Source organism: Hippocampus guttulatus, chromosome 14 (genome assembly GCF_054856545.1).
Source record: "Hippocampus guttulatus isolate MCC_2025c chromosome 14, RoL_Hgut_1.0, whole genome shotgun sequence".
In the NCBI taxonomy this organism is placed as follows: Eukaryota; Metazoa; Chordata; class Actinopteri; order Syngnathiformes; family Syngnathidae; genus Hippocampus; species Hippocampus guttulatus.
In genome coordinates this window covers 8,126,050-8,142,514 of record NC_141274.1, presented here as the reverse complement: position 1 = coordinate 8,142,514, position 16,465 = coordinate 8,126,050, and the positions used below count along the sequence as shown (strand labels likewise).

The window sequence follows — 16,465 nt, the reverse complement described above, 5'->3', positions numbered from 1 at the left end:
TTGGCTCACTCGGAGCTGGCAGATGTCGCTCGCCGTGTCGTCGGGATATTCCTGTTGTGGAGTTTGGGAGGTCACAATCGCTGCCGCTTCACGCCGTCTCTCCCAAAACGCACTTTGGCTCGCGTTCGGCATCGCGTTATCACGCAGTTAACACCGAAGTGAAATACTGCCGGAACTCATCGCGTGAACGCGCCATCTGGCCCGTAATTGCATCCTCTCCGACTTGAGCCATTTGACGACACCGCTGGAGATTTTGGAGCGTCGAAACCGGCGCTCGTTCACGTCACCGTGTTGGGTTTTTCCACCCAAGATCCGGCGAACCGGCTCGAATCGTCGTGGCAAAGTGACGCCGGTTCGGAGCTTCCGCCGCCGGTTCCGAGACGACGTTCCCCAGGTGGATCGATTCTCAATCCGAATAATCCGGGCATCCGCGAAACCCTGCGTATTTAACCGGACCCGCAATATGCATGTAGCCGAGTCTCTGGAAGGACTAGACTGGACACAAAATAATTTTTATGTGGGCTTTATTCCCGACTGAACAATGAGAAATTGTACAGCTTTAAGATGAAAGTCTGAGATGTAAACTGAATTTTAAAAGAGTTCGAAAAGGGATCTAAGAGATCAAAGAAAATCATCTAACAGATTAAAGAAAATTACACCACAATAGACAACAGCAGTGGCTTGTCGATATGTTCCGGTGTGTTGGGTGTGTACAAACACAAATGATCTCCCCTGCTGTACAGCTGTTCACACGACTCACTAGTGGTAGATGTCAATCTCCAAACCAAACCACTCCAGATATTGTGCTCTGAATGTTGCCAGGGTTACGACGACGATCATGGGTGTATCGAGTTGGGACAAGCAGTGGGCACAGTTCAGCGACTACCCTCCTTCACGTGCATGTCACCCTTACTGGTCTGATTCTCACACGCTGCATATGTTCCCGCGTGTTTTGATCTAGTGTGGCTCTTAAAGTGACAGTGCTACATTTGTTAAACAAGGAAGCCTTCACTACAAGCGTCTACGTAAGGTTCACCTGGTTACATGCAGTATATCGATGCAGGCCTGCTAATTGTGCGCGGCGACGGGTCGGCAACCGCGCCCCTCGCCCACAGACAGCTGCTCCAGCGCACCCCCCCCCCCCCCAAAAAAAAAGGTTAAGCGCGACCCGGAACTGGGGTGTCGGGGGTCGTCTTCACGCTCAGACGAGAGCAAACCACAAGCGAGGGCAGTCCGTCAAGACACTGGAAAAAATACTCACCGGTTGCGGGTAACATCTGGAAGCTTAGGTGATATTGTTCTTTTATGTTTGAGCCTCGTATGATTTCATGCTAGGATGACCGAAATCGCACTCTGGCAGAATTGTGGCGATGATTGCGCCTTCACTGCGAGCAGCTCTTCTTCTGGCGCGCGGCAAGTACGTTTGGTACGCTACCGCCACCTTGTGGCCGCGCGGCAACAGCATTCGCCAAAACAACGTCGCCAATCTTGTGGAAAAGGGGATTTGGAGTGCCGGTCCGAGTTCCAATGTTAAGAAAGACAAGTCGCACCCGAGTACAAGTGAGAGGGGCGGCCAAAGGCGTGAAATTTTTTTTAGAGACGAGCGGCTTGGCTCTCCTCGGCAAAAGAAAGAAACACGGGTCCCACGAGTGACCGGCCGAGAATTCACAAGTGAAAAGGACAGAGACACACTTTGAACAATGAAAAGGAACAGTCGCTTCATTTGTATATTTGAATTTTCCTAACGCGCTACGAGGGCCCCGCCCATTGAATCGCAACAATCCGCGGCCGTGGACATTTCAACACGCTTGGACAAGTCAACGCGTTTCCTTCCATCATCTCGAGTATTTCAGGTCAGCTCGGAAACGAGGAGAGAGAGCGCAGACTGCGACTGCTTAAAAACCAGATTATACACAAGTAGGAGGACGGCGTCTCGAGGACTCGATCTGAAGCGCTGACGTGAAAACGGAGGACGCCATCGCTCCGCCGCCATTTGGGTCATCCTCTCGCCTTCACGTCATCTCTGGCCTCAGTCCTTTTTTCGGTTCCGGCCCTGGAACGAGTCCATCACGTTGAAGGCTCCCAAGTAGTGACCGAGCAGAAGGCCTTGCTTCACCGGGAGGACGCTGCGGAAAACGAGCAGAGAAAAACACGGTCAGCCGGACGTCGTGGCGATGAATACTCGTCTGCATCGTTCACTTCAAGAAAGCGCGTCTTAGTTCTGCCCTGCGTGCGTGCAGAGACGACTCGGCCTCAATCATGACTTTGGAGACATTTTATCTAGATGCATGCGGCAAGTTGCAATCTGTAGACTTCAAATAAATGCCCAATGTTCCGAAATGGATCCTTTTCCTGATTCATTGCGCGATCGCTAAAACAATCATCGAAAAAAAACATCACGAGGGCTTTACTGAGTAACTCGTGACTTTGACGGGACAGTGAGTGAGTTGGGAACTCAATTACTTTTTGGAAGAAGTCATTTGGATACGACAACTGATGACTTGTTTTCAACTCTGTTGTTGATGTTACGCCCCCCCCCCCCCAAAAAAAATTGAATCATTTAGACATGATTTTGCGTGGGCTGGACGGTTCCTTCCAGTCGGGAATGTTTTCCCTCTGTTGGCGTCGCTTTTCTACGCGGCCACTAAAAAGGAGGGCCGGACGCGACTTTGTCGGCGGGCTAACCTCCTGGCTGACGGAGGTTGCGCAACGGAGGATGGTCGGCCTTGGACACGGTCAATATTGACCCACGTTTGAAAATCAAGTCAAATAAAATCGCTTGTCCAAATGTAATGGGGTGTTCCTTCGCACAGCAGCGAGTGTTGCGCACGCCGCTTTGGCATTCGTCGGCGTTGAACCTGCCGTGTGCCGCCGACGGACCGGTGCCAAAAGTGCTGCGGGTCAAAACAACAAAGCCGGTGGCGCCGTGACCGTCCCGCCACGGGAAAGAAAACGCTCTTTTGCCGGCAGCGACGCCGCCTTTGGACGCCGAGCGCGCCGACGGAAATTCACGTCCGTGGGGACTCGGGCCTCCGAGTTTGAGAGCGATAAAGAGGTTTCGCCACTCAACTGGCCCAGACACGGACACGAACCCCCCCCCCGATCAAACAATTCCGGATGATTTTCTTTTCATCCAATTGGCAAGCGTTCACCGGCACGAGACGGGTCATCTCAGGCCCATCCAATCACCACGACGCCATTCCGCCAAAATCAGTGGCGGCTTCCGGCAATTGGAGGACCGACACCCTCGGCGAACGACCGACGACTCCTTTCAAAGTGAACCGAGACAATGGCGCTTTGTGCGACAAGCCCTTCTCCCAAGTCTGCTTTTAGCGGAATTAAAGAGCGGTGACGGGCGAGGCGCGAGCCCCATTAGCATGAAGCGGAAAGCTTTGCCAGACGCAATAATGGCTCTGTCCTCCGACAAATGGCCCACACGGAGACAACGAGAACACGGCACGGGAGAAAGCGTTCTCATCAGAGGCAACGCACGCGGGAACGCCAGGCGCGCGCGCACCCGAATGCCGAGGGGGTCCCCGAGCCACCAACTTCCGGCTGACCGGCGCTGGAAGATTCGCGCAATGGCCGATGCCAATCTTCTTCAAAGCCTCCGTCCGGCAAGGCCCCTCGGCGCTCTTTGCTGACTCCTCGACTTATTTTCCAACGGCTGAAGCATCTCAACATGGAACCAGCAATTAGTCATAACCTGATGCAACATGCCAGGCGGCCGTTTCGACGCTCGTGTGGTGCTCCGCTTCCTCTATTTTGTCCTCTAAAAGAGCAACTGCGAAAGCCATAATGTGGCTTTTCAAAATGAGGATTCTTACAAAATTCACTTGCGTTGATTACTATCAATTTGGGCCAAAAAAAAAAAAATCCTTGCAAATCGATTGGTGCAAATCTGGCCGCAAACAAATCTCCAGCGAATGCCGTCCTTTCTCTTTCTTTTTTTAAAATTCTAACACACCAAACATCACAAGTTGGGGTCTAGGCCTTTCGGACAGCCGCGCTACTGGTTTGGCCACGGCGGGCACGTCTCATGTTGTTTAAGCCGCCGCAAGCGCTGCTCACGCTCAGGATGTTTGTGCGAAGGCTGAGCCGCGCGGCGACTGAAAGGGAACATTTTTTTTTTTTGTACGGCACGTCCCTCTCAAAGCGCAGGCCAAAGACAAGCCGGTGACGAGCGGCGTTCCCGCGGGGATGACGCCTACCTCCGCTTAAGTGCAAGATATTCTTTGAAAATGTCATCGCGCCGCCTTCGGGGGTTGACGAATTGTGCGGGGGGGGGGGGGGGGGGGAGGCATTCGCTTTCAAAGAGGACGTTCATTTTGAAGCCACAGGAATCGGGTTTGTGGAGAACGAGCCTTCCGTCTGCCCGTCCGGCCCAGAGCCCAAATCTGAGCCGCCTTCGGGAGGAATACTGCGTCGTCGCAAAAAGGCGAGACGGCCAAGTAGCCGATCCCGAGGGGATTTGAAGCGGATGTGACCCGAGGACCCAAAAGATCACCCACGACACAAACTGCCCAGTGCCAACATCTCGCGCCGCCGTGACAGATGTCTTTGGATTTGGATCTGCTGTCGCAAGTGCGGCGTAGACGTTCCTTCGCCAAGGTGTCAACTGCTCACGGAGGTCCGAGAGTTGCTCCAATGGCAAATTGCTCCCGACTATCCGGCGTGCGGGGCGTTAGCACGCACTGAACACCCGTTTTTGATACGTCCAATTGATCCAAACATGGCGGGCGACGACCCCCCAACGGCCGATTTGCTCGGCAAACAAATAACCGTCCCCCCCCTCTTGATGCTTCACATAACACGGATTGTTTGCTTCAGCAAAGTTGGCCATTTCAACACGGCTCGAACGCGGACAAAGAATCCAGCAATCGCGCGTCAAGAAAATGGAGGCCTTTTATCAGCACCGCTTTGGCATCTCTTGCTCAACGTAATAATGTTGCTGGTAATTGTTGTCGAGAATGAGCAGCGAGAGCTCGAAACCAGTGAAACAAAACCTGACTGCTGCGGTGAGCTGCCCCCCCCCCCCCCACACACCCGCCGTAACTCCTTTCGGTGCGTCACGGGCAGAACAATTTCATGCGTAGAGGGCCGCCATTTAGCCATCAATTATGGCCTCGCCGCCCGCGGCCGCGGTCCCTGAGAGCTCCGACGAGTCACATCCATTATCGGCCAGAAGGGCCCCGCGGGTCAGCACCCCCACCATTTTTTTTTTATTCACCAGAGACGTTTGCGCTTGCGTGTATCCGTCTATGTATACGCGCGCGCACGTAGAAATGGACCACACGTTTCGCCAAACGTAATGTGGAGAGAGCCGAGAAAATCACGTTGATCCGTTTCCTCGGCGAGAGGGGCTACTTAGCCGGGGATGGCCCACTGCACTCTCACACACACGCACGACATCCATCTCAGATGATAGCTTACGATATGATACGCATGCCATTTGTTTTGGCAAAAAATTGGACTGTTCACATTCCAAAGGGGGGGGGGGGGGGATCGAATCAAAATCTTGACCTGCAGCGTCAACATGGCCTCCATTCAACTTTCACTTTCTGGGGAAGGTCGAGTTCTTTTTTTTTTCCCGCTTTGCAATTGTTAAAGAGCCGGCAAAGCGCCCGAGACGACGGCTCGCCGTTTCCATTTTCGAGGCTCGGAAGAAAGAAAGGAAGCAAAGTCGTTTGTATACTTGCGTGAAAGCGGGCAAAAAAGGGGGAGAGACTAACTTCTTGAGAGCGGCAACGATGTACATGCTCTTGGGCATCAGAAGAAAGACCTGCTCCGTGAGGACGGCCTGAACGATCTTCTTGGCGACCTGACGTGGATCGAGGATCGGAAGCAGTCTTGGCCACCTGCGGAACACCACAAGACGGGGGGGGGGGGGGGTCAAAAAGCTCCCTTGCCGCTTTGGCCAAAGTGAGCGAGGTCACCGTAATGCCCACTACGAGCGCAGCGCCATCGACCCCCCCGCCCCACACTTTCACGAATACGGATCGTCCTCTGGGTGACGATTGACGTGGTGCGGAGAGCATTGGAGCGTGAGCAGAGCAGCCCTGTCAAGACACCTACTTTGTTTGACATCCATCGAACATTCCGGTGTTAATGAAGTAAGGGCAAACAATGGTGGTCTTGATGCCGTCTTTGCCATTCGCCAGGAGCTCCAGACCCACCGATTCCGCAAAACCGACTGCTGCAAACTTGCTGGCGCAGTAATCTGCGAGGATTGGACAAGAAAGCGCAGGTCACCAAAAGAGCAACAACAAAAAAAAAAAGAAATCGACCCTCAAACGGAGGATACGGAGGTCAGTTGCTCCTTTCAAACATTCCGTTCGCGCGGCGAGCGCCGATAGTCCGTGCTTGGGATATTCGTCGACTTGCAACGCGGCGGCCGGAAGGAATTGGGCTCATTTCGAAGTCAAACTCAAGTCGAAGCCCACGTTGAGCTCCAGATATCGACGCATCCGCACAAGACCGCCGTCGTCTTGTCAGAGTCGGAGAGGCCACTCCCTCCTCCACTCGGGACAGCACCTCATCCTCATCCACGCGCGCGTGTCTGCAGGCCCAACATCCCCCCCCCCCCCCGTCGCATTTTTCTTTCATCAACTCAACGTTTCAATTTCTCTTGTATGAGCATGTAAGGAAAATACAGCTTGGGTGCTTTATTATTATTTTTTTAAATTATTATCTGCTGTGCGCCGAGAGGGAGAAAGCAAAGCATCATTGCTGGCACACAAAGCTTGGAGGGAACATTGTTTTCGGGGGGGGCAGCTTTCAACCGGGATTTTTCCTTCCCAAATGAGCTCGCCAAATGAAAACTGCATTTTGTTGACTCGAGTTATCTCGACTGATATTTACATTTACTTGATGATCTGAAACACTGACGTGGGGAAAGTATGGAAAGAAATAAATACATTTAAAAAAATGAATCATAATTGGAAAAAAAAGGGAAATACTTTTTCTTGGCGCTTTCTAAATTCTGCTCCATGAAATACCAATCTTCAGGCACCTTGGAAAGTGAAACATGAAAAAATTATGATCATTGCTCATCTTCAACTACAGCCGGGCAAAGAGGCGCAAGCCCCCCCACACCCCTTCGCAAAAAAACAAACAAACAAAAAAAAGAAAAACACTTTCATGAAAATTGAAAGAAAAAAACTCCAATCCAATGGCAGCCAGTGGACAGCTGCGGCGCATTTATGACAGCAATGATTTGTTGATTCCAACAGCGCAACCGCATCACCGCCCGCTCGCTGCCAGCGGACGCGCGTTTGATGAGCTCGCACCGAGTTCGAAAAGAGACATCTGTGAACGCTTGGCGCAGTCGCGCTGCAGCAACTGGCGCGCACGCACGTCACGAGAAAGACTTTGCTCGCGGGAGAGCACGCCTCACGGGGGGGGGGGGTCCTTCCGCCTCACGACTGCACCATGTCGAAAATACATTCGGACAAGACGACGGCGGACATGTCCAATTTCCAATGGCCATCGTCCGTGGTGTTTTGGTCGCCGCGCTCGCCCGAATTCCAAACAACAGCAGCCAAATGACGGCGGAACACGGTCGAATCCATCTGTTCACTAAAGTCGAGTTGATGATTACACGAGGAGTCATTTGAACGATAAGCCATCGATCAAAGGGTAGAATGCTGACGTTGCGTCCGTCCGCCCGAGCGTCGGGACGTCGGCCGGAGAACAAAGTGCGAAGCGAGAGATCGCGTTGGCACACGGAGGAGCCGACGCCAGCAAAGGCGCACCGCCGAACCGCTGGCATACAGGACACACACATGATGATAAGGGATGCCTTTGGATAACACTCGGAATGCTCACCTTTACTTTTGAGTTCACCGGAGTGCGGTTTTTCCCGAGGTCAGATCATGTCACGGCTCATCATCCTGTCAGTTTTCACTTTCGAAATCAATCAATACAAAAATCTCGAAAAATTCCAATCAAATAGCGGGTGAGCTTCAACCGACTGCGGCGCCTGACCTGCATCAGCGGACGCCGTTAGCGATCAGCAGTCCGCAAATTGGAACGCGTTGTCACTGACCCAAAATGGCGGAAACCTCGAGATGGTGAAATGAAGCTCGTGTTCGCCTTCCTGAACGACACCGGCTCAAAACAGCGCGTCGGTGCTCGTGCTGTTCTGCTAATAGCAAACGACCGATCGGCGGCTGTCGAGGGTTTGACGGCTTGTTTTGGCGTTCACTTGTACGCTAACCACAGAGGTACTGAAAAGGCGGGCACCTTTGCGGTCGTAATGGCGCCGAGTGAAAAGCAAGCAACTTAGAAGCCCAAATGAGGTTTGCGGGGAGTGGCTGGCAAATGGGTGCCACGTCAGTGCCATCTGAACACACGTAAAAAAATAAAAAAATAAAATAAAAATACGGAGCGTCAATGACTGAAATGGGATCGTGTACCTGCCAATCCGTTGACGCTGATGAGTCCTGCGGAGCTGGCAATGCTGACCAGATGGCCGTGATTATTTGCCATCATGGCGGGAAGGAAAGCCTTGTAGGTCTGTCGGGACAAAAAATAAATAAATAACAAGTACAAAAATCTACTCGCCACCGCTTCCATGTGTGTATGAGTGAATTAGGCAATTTCCTACAAGCGACACATAAGCGAGCTCTCGTCAGCCTGCGCTGAAAAGTGTCAAGACTGACCCAGAAGTGCGCCATGACGTTGACTTCCATTGTCTTTTCGATGAGGGAATCGGGAGCATCCATGAACTTTTTTCCAGTCACGATGCCGGCATTATTGACCAGAATGCTGACGTCACCCACCTCCCGCTTGACCTGAAGAGGGGGTGGGGGGGGGGGGGTGAATCAAGGTTGCATGGCATTAGGCTGATGACATGCATGATTGGATGATTTGGGGGGGCGGGGGTTCTAGAGAAATTGAGGTTTTTGTACAAGGAGTGAAATGGCCTTTTGGGGGGGGGGGCGTTTCTGGAAAAAAAATCTTTCTTTTAATAACTAAAAAAAAAAAAATGGAACAGTGTATGGAATACTTGCATGCCTCGTGACTAATTCATTGATGAATTCAATCATGAAGAAAATAAAGCTATGGTTGCAATATTTTCATACCTGTCAACTCATACGGTTTAGCCATAGTTCATACGGATTTTGTGGTGAATCTTACGTATATGGCCGTATCGCACAAATCATACGGATTCTGAAAATTTCCGTTCCCCCCCCCCCTAACGGGTAGTTCCATTTGCTTTTGCCCAGAATGGTGCTAGTCTACTCGAATGCTTTCATTTCCGGTAACTTTCCAGTAAATCACGTGGTTCCGAGTTGAAACCTGAGTGCTGAATGGCTATTTTTTTTCTGTGTTTTCAATATTTGGAGTCGGTGAAAAAAGTAACGCAGGAAAACAACTCTGAACACAGTAATGCCACTAAGTAGAATGATGATTAGACATTAACCAGACATTGTATTATGGAGATCTACAATAACTATCATTGAAAATTTCGTGGGGTTTTTTCTGCCGTTATTTTGACATATAAAATGCTTTGGTATGTTATAAGGATTTTTTTGGTAGTTTATACAGGTTGGCGCTCTGAAAAGTTGACAGGTATGTATTTTGCTTTGTCCACCATAAGGGGTGTACTTTCAAAAACCTAAAAGAACTAAATAGCGTCATGCAGAGACTTTAGTACCCCGAAAAAAGGGGGGCGTGGTGGGTGCATGCTCCGATCCTTACCTGGTCCGCCACTCTGTAAACCTCATTTTTGTCACTACAGTCACAAATATAGTTGTGAACTCGAAGGGCCCCGTTGCTCTTGGCCAATCTGGCCGTCTCCTTCATGCCTTCCTGGTTGATGTCCCACAACACCACAGTAGTACTGTGACTCGCAAACTCCTCAGCCATCAGGCGGCCGATTCCGCTGCCGGCCCCCGTGATGAGAACGACCTCACCGGATATGTTCTTCCTCTTTTTGGGTAGAAAGCAATGAAGGAAGGCTTCCACGTTGTACCAGATGGACAACAGGATGACTCGGAGGGTTTCCAGAAAAAAATTCATTGTTAGCTGACGCACCGGTCTGAAACATAAACAGGACAAAAAGAATGACAGAATAAGTCACCAAATGACAAGTTCAATTTATTTTTCGAGGGAGCCATACTTTTCTGATAGTCGTTTGGGAGACATTTTACTTTTTTTTTTTTTTTTTTGGAGGGTGGGGATAGAATTAATTAGTGCAAAAATAACATGACCACGAAAAAAAAAAGGTCAAAGTCTACTCGCAAGTTTAGTTTCAGAAATAATAATGAATAAGGGCGCCTCCGAATAAATGACTGTCAATAACGGAGGTGTAATTATTTATTTATTTTAAAACAACGGAAAACCGTTTTAGCGGTTGACACGAGACCGGCGGCGTCTGGACCCCTCCGAAAGTTTGCGCTTCGACGTGCACAACACACGAACGCCCCGACCGAAGCCCTCTTTTGTTCCGCTCGGACTGTTAGGTCAGAGGCAAACGCACACAAGCCGGATGATGGCTCGCTTCTCGGAAAAGCCCAAATCCACACGCGGATCAAAGAACAAGTACGTGGAAGTCCGCGAACGTACCGCGGCGGTGGGTGTAGTAAGGCAGAGGCAGACGCGGGACCGCAAACTGATCCGCAGGGACACGCCGTGTGACTCCCAAGTCGCCTCTCGGAGTGCGAAAGCCCAACTTCCGGATGTGACGTCACCGAAAGGGCAGCGGAGGGAACGCGAGCGAGTGGGCGGTGCCGGGCGGGTCACGTGACACGCCACCGCCCCCGGTGTGCGAAAGCGCCCCTCGAAATCGACGTTCGACCTCGTCTTCCGTCCACGAAAAGCACACCGACGGCCACCGACTCCCGCCGTTCGCCACTTTGCTCTTTTTTGGCCAACGTCCGACACTTGTCACTTGACACCGCAAGTCCCATGATGCAGCGCCGCGGCTGGTCCGGCGGAGCGGCCCTCCGCCCCCTCCCCCGCCAGTGCAGCGGTCAGGCGGGAACCCGGTTGCCATTGGCCCAAAAGATGAATCCATGTGTCCTTTGAAATAATACGGCATCCTTTATTCTTTGAATCCCCAACAAATGACACGCAAAAGATGCGCCTGGATGAATTGCCAGCTCGATTTATCCTTGGGACGTTTTGTGAGACTAACTTGCCCCGTACTGAGAGGGAACGCTTGGTTCGTGTTCGACCGGAACCGGGTAGACTCTAGAAGTCTAGTGACTTCTTTACAGCAAGCAAGGCAAATTAGCCACAGAGATGGAGCGAAGAGTCATCAAAATAGACAGAAGGCAAGGCAACTTCAATCAACACAGTATTTTAATAAATAATGTCTTCAACTTGAAAACAGGCAGATATCGATTTTGACAGAATGCATCTATTTTATGTCACCACTGGAGCCACTGAAGCAACAAAATGGGCTTTCTACAAAGCCAGAAGGTGGTGAAAGCTTGATGAGATGGGATTCGTGGAGCCAGAAGTGAAGGGGGCTTTGTGGGGTCGAGTCCTCCTAGTCCATGAAGCCCCCATACCTTTTGTGAAGCTCGCCATTTTGCCACGCGCGCTTTGATACTCCCCCATTCTTGTTGCCGTCCACCAGCCACTCGGGCCTGCCCACCCGCCTCATGAAGCCTCCGTAACGCTTCCTCAAGCCGCGGTCTAACACCGCCTCCAGCAGATCGCCCGGATCTCGCCCGTCATCTCGCCCGTCATCTCGCCCTTGTTCGCCATCCTCATCGCCCCCCTCTCTGCTCTGCTCGGGCACCGTATTCAGGACCTTCAGGATTTCGAGACGGATTTTTTCTTCCTCATCTCGCTTTGCGGAATCATCTGGCAAGCCTTCAGAAAACGAGCGGCGAGACATGAAGCCCCCGTAGCGCTTCATGAAGCCACCGTATTTCTTGGCCAGCCGGTGTCCCGCCGACGTCGCCTCTCGGTCATTGCTCGGTATGAGGCCGGCTGCTTCCGGTTCTTCTTGTGGTCGTAGGTCCCCATCCGAAGGAATAGGATTTCCTCCCTCCAGTAGGATGTCCCAGCAGAGGCGGAGCTTCTCACGGTCCACCTCACCATCACACTCAAGTGAGCATGTCTGGGCGGGAAAAAAAAAATGGAAATCAACTGATCAATCAATCACCGATCAACACACACAATGTTTTGGTTTTTGAGTGCAAAGTCGAACTGGGCGCATCTTTTGGCACTCTGCTAGACTTTGCGCATTGCCGGATGGAATTTCACGCATGTGTCGCCTCCCAAAAGTCAGTCATGGGGCTGCAGTTAAGATGACCATCACGACAATTGGTTCGACAAATTGCTATCTGCGATGATTCAGAGGGACGTCGTTGTCATATTTGTGAATGAAATACAAAGAGACCCATGGCGTATGTCCGCCGAATCGCTCGGCCTGCGCCTCGTTCAAATAGGCCCGCACCAAAAAATGGGGTGCCGCCACCTGCGCCCGCCATCTCGACCTGCTTTGAGGGCTCGCACAAATTTGTGTTCAGCTTCATTCCCTCCATCCTCAGCTGCGTTTGGTGATACTGACGCATAGGTGAGCCCCTATGCGTCGGCATTGGGAGAACAGGGAACTCAAAAAGACGACGTCCATTAGCGTTGCGCGCATTTGCAAGCCGGGTCATTTCCATTCCAGATACTTGCGAGTGCCGTGACTCCATAATCGACCGGAAGGGTTCACTTTTATTACAATTGCATTGTTTGGCCTGGGAAATGTGTTTTATTTATTTGCCCCGCCCACACGGAGCAAGTAGGCAACCGCCAGGCAGTGTCTGCAAATCAAATCTGTCTGCAAATCAAATATGGGTGACTAAAACTGTTTTTTTTTTCAAAATATTGTGGAATAGTCGAGTGATTTTCTCTCTCTCTGTATGTATATATATATATAAAATATGTTGTCAGTCAAGAGCGAAGCCCTCTACAATAAAATTGCTCATGAGGTGATGAAAAGGATCCATGTTGTTATTCAAGTGCCGGCTGCAGCTATGGCGCCGTTTTAATGGAAATTGATTCCTTGCCACTTTCCGCGGGAGATTTTCAATCATATGTGACTCGCTTAATCGATGCACGTTTGATTCAGGCGCGACCCCCCCTTTCCCGAGGCCCACATGCCGAGCCCTTGCTCAACGGCCACTTGAACTCAAAGGAAGGAGAGGAGATCGGGTGGTCTGGGGGAACGACAGACACGGCGGCTCGACAAAGGGAGAGGCTCTGACACCGAGCAGATCGGGTGAAAAAAAAGCAAAACTGTCCCGTTTCTATGCGTGGCACTCCCTTTTTTTACGCTCAAGGAAAACAAGGCAGCGTGCTTCTCCGTCGTGACAGCATTTTCCGCGGCGCCGCTAATGAAAGTCTCTTTCAAATGCTGTTCTCTCCCCTCGCTCTCAAACGCAGCAGGGCAAGCCCCTTATGGCCCCCGGGGGTTGCCCATTTGGAGTTATCTGCTCCAAATCTCCGATGTGTCGTTGGTTTTCACTTATTTCAACCATCAGAAACTCACCGAGAAGGGATTCTCGCTGAGTTTATGGAGACGGAATTAATGAACAGGAAAATTGGATTGAGGACAGATTGGTACTAGAGGGGCGGGCGGGCGGGGGGGATGGGGGGGGGGGGCAATGACGAAAAGTACAGTACACAATCGCTATTGCGTCGAGTGGAAGCCTTCCGTGCTTGACTTTGTTCGAATATTGCACTCCATGTCAGAACATGAAAGCAAATATGAATATTGTACACGCATGCGTGACCAGCGGCATTAGATCGACGTGTGAAGCGGACTATTCGCACGCCATCACCCGCTATTATTTGTTTGTTTGTCAGTTTGTTGATGGGGTGGGGTGCCGGGGGGTGTAGAGGTGCTGCGCCCGCCCTTTGCCATCAATCGATTGTTTCAGCGGTCAGGAATCTCCCCCCCCACCCCCACGAACCGCCTTTTACTTACCAAAGCGGAGAAGGCCGCGCGCTGTCCGAGCAGGCGGTAGACGCAGAGCGCGCACTCCTTCGCGCATTGGGCTCCGACCGCCGGGGACACGCACGCTCCCAGAACCAACATCCAAATGCAACTGCGCTGTGCGGCGGAAGCCATGGGCTGACAAAATGAAGAAAGGACAATCACGAACAGCACTGTTATTCAACTCTTCGAATGCCTGGAGTACGAGTTTGGGCCGGAACCGCCCCACCCCCCCCCCCCCCCCGCCCCCTATCGTCTTTGCTCAAATACGCAAAAGCTCTTACCTTATGACTGGAGTCAAGTTCTCGAGTGACAAATTCCTTCCTGAAGTGTGCACCCACCGCGCCGCCGACGGACGAAGCCGACGCTCGCAATTTATGCGAGCGGGGCGAGCGGCGCTCAGCTTTTCAGCCAATCAGCAAATACTTGGAGAGAAAGACAAAAACGCAGCCCGGGTTGCCCAATAGCCCCTTCGCACCCGAACTCCAATCCGCGCGTCGGCAGCGAAGCCGTTGAAGTGTCCCCCCCCCCCAGTTGACGTCACGTATAAGTGAGGTTGGAAAAGCGACGCATTTGTCACATCTAGCTCGAGAGCAAGAGATGACGGAGGTGGAGTGAAAGGCTTCGTTTGTCAGCCCGACTCTTAAAATGTGACGAAATACAGCAAATCATATGTCGAGAAGGGGTAAATTCGGAGCCTCGACAATAATTTCCCCCTCCTGTTGAATTCATCGGTGCACTGTACTTGATGCGCTGAAACATCCTCCCGGTGCTCATTGCACGCGACTGGCCAACCCGTGACGACCAAACAAACGCATTCGGGTCCTTTCCTCTCTTCGGATGCGGAGAACTGACTCGCGAGGCATTTTCGGTTTCCGTTTCAAAACCAGCCGGCAGCCACGCTGAATCGCGGTGGGGGCGGGGGTATGTTGAAACACGCAGCTAAGAGCACCTCCGCTTGCCGGATGCACCCTGGTGATGATTCCTCATCTTAATCGCAACTCTTCGAGAGTCACCGTCTGATTACGAGTGAACAAAGTCGCTTAACGTGCGACTGACTGACTAACTCACGAACCGAAGAAAATAAAGATCTGAAGGTAGCAATGCACTGGTCACCTCGACCTGTTCATGAAGCTGCTAAGCTGAAGTCACCCCAGCCCCCACCCCCATAGGGTGAGGAACAAGCTTGGGCCTGTTCTCATCATCATCATCATCATCCGGGCTTTTCACACATTACAACAGAAACAATCAGACTGCCGTTCGAACACCATACGCCAGACTAGAAGGCCAACAAACCCCAATGGAATCCATCCAAATGAGCTATGCGTTTACCTCCACGATACCGCTTGTCCCCTTTGGGGGTCACGGTTGAGGTGACGCTGATCCAAAATGACTTTGGGCAAGACGCGGTGAACACATTTGGACCGGGCGGTCCAAAAAGAACAACCGTAGCATTCACACTCACGGTCGCACCTGGAGAGAAGCGAAAGTCTTCCTCTGCGCGTGCAGCAGACTGAGATGAGATTCCAACCCAGAATCTCTCCACGATGAGCCAGACATGCAAAGGAACACTTGAACGCCAAAGTATTTCTTCTCCAATTGGATTCTCTCATCAAAGTGGATGCATGGGGGGGGGGGGGAACAAACCAAATCCTCATATACTCATATGCGCAGTAATCTGTTATCATTTCTGTCGCTATAACAACAGGCTACAGGCAAGTTTTTTTTAATTAAGAGCAGGCGTTGAGCTAACATAACAAAGTCGGCTCGTTGTTTGTTCTCGGCGTGTATTTGTCAGGAACAGGAGCGGCAATAAAGATTAGAAGCAAGTTAGGAGGACTTTTCATTTACTGTTTACTCTGTGTGTGTGTGTGTTCTCATGTTTCGGAATACGCGTGTGTGTGTGTGTGTGTGTGTGTTCACTTGTGGAAAATTAGAAGACCATGTGAGATATTTAAAAAAATAAATAAATAGGCATCAGGTAAAGCAATATCCTTCCAACTCAGATATTATGGAAAGGAAAGTGATCCGAAACGGGTTGGAAAGAGCTGTCCAGCGTAGCACATTCAAGGTAGGCTAAATAAAGATCCCCGGCTTGATGAGCATACAAGGATTGGAGCTTCCAAAATGCGCCCCGATAAACGAGGTGGCGCAGCGGTGAAAAAAATCCGTCACGTGGCACATGGCAAGTGTCAAGTCCACTTCTCACCTTCTTTCCTCATTTTCATTTGCTTGTAAGAGATTTCTCGCCTCGTGTTTTTCATGCAAATATTGACTGCAACTGTGCCTTAGTGTAGGTCGGTGATAAACGGTGGTGCATTTCGACTTACAGAACAATTTGGGTCAAATCGCACAAACGGAACTTTGTTGTCAACCGCTGACCCTCGCGTATTTATTGACGTGCTTCTCATACTCATTTTCATCCCTGAAGGGAGAGTCTGATTTTACTCGACATATTTTGGTGTTTCTGAACAAGAAATCCAAATCATAACCCTGCTGTGGGTGGCGTGTGTGTGT

General features: G+C 51.2%; 2 protein-coding genes across 2 annotated transcripts; both read right to left on the bottom strand.

The window, feature by feature from the left end:
- Positions 1-1,713: 1,713 nt before the first annotated feature.
- Positions 1,714-10,725, bottom strand: LOC147194822 (epidermal retinol dehydrogenase 2-like). Its single transcript, XM_086128717.1, has 7 exons — positions 10,573-10,725; positions 9,706-10,045; positions 8,664-8,795; positions 8,418-8,517; positions 6,076-6,220; positions 5,733-5,858; positions 1,714-2,126 (listed from the first exon to the last, which is right to left on the bottom strand). The coding sequence occupies exons 2-7, from the start codon at positions 10,024-10,026 to the stop codon at positions 2,030-2,032; spliced, it is 921 nt and encodes a 306-aa protein (XP_085984843.1). The 5' UTR covers positions 10,027-10,045; positions 10,573-10,725; the 3' UTR covers positions 1,714-2,029.
- Positions 10,726-11,292: 567 nt separating this feature from the next.
- LOC147194821 (proenkephalin-A-like) lies at positions 11,293-15,531 on the bottom strand. The gene is made up of 3 exons (XM_086128271.1): positions 14,233-15,531; positions 13,940-14,086; positions 11,293-12,079 (listed from the first exon to the last, which is right to left on the bottom strand). Exons 2-3 carry the CDS (start codon positions 14,081-14,083, stop codon positions 11,501-11,503), a joined length of 723 nt encoding a protein of 240 aa, XP_085984397.1. The 5' UTR covers positions 14,084-14,086; positions 14,233-15,531; the 3' UTR covers positions 11,293-11,500.
- Between the last annotated feature and the right edge of the window lie 934 nt (positions 15,532-16,465).

Bases quoted from the DNA above. Each gene is read 5' to 3' on its own strand.
- LOC147194821 (XM_086128271.1), bottom strand. From the start codon at position 14,083: ATGGCTTCCGCCGCACAGCGCAGTTGCATTTGGATGTTGGTTCTGGGA. The intron at 12,080-13,939 runs GTAAGTAAAAGG...TTTCCCGCCCAG, and splicing joins GCGCGGCCTTCTCCGCTTTG to ACATGCTCACTTGAGTGTGA.
- LOC147194822 (XM_086128717.1), bottom strand. From the start codon at position 10,026: ATGAATTTTTTTCTGGAAACCCTCCGAGTCATCCTGTTGTCCATCTGG. The intron at 8,796-9,705 runs GTAAGGATCGGA...CCCCCTCTTCAG, and splicing joins TTTACAGAGTGGCGGACCAG to GTCAAGCGGGAGGTGGGTGA. The intron at 8,518-8,663 runs GTCAGTCTTGAC...TTGTCCCGACAG, and splicing joins ACGTCATGGCGCACTTCTGG to ACCTACAAGGCTTTCCTTCC.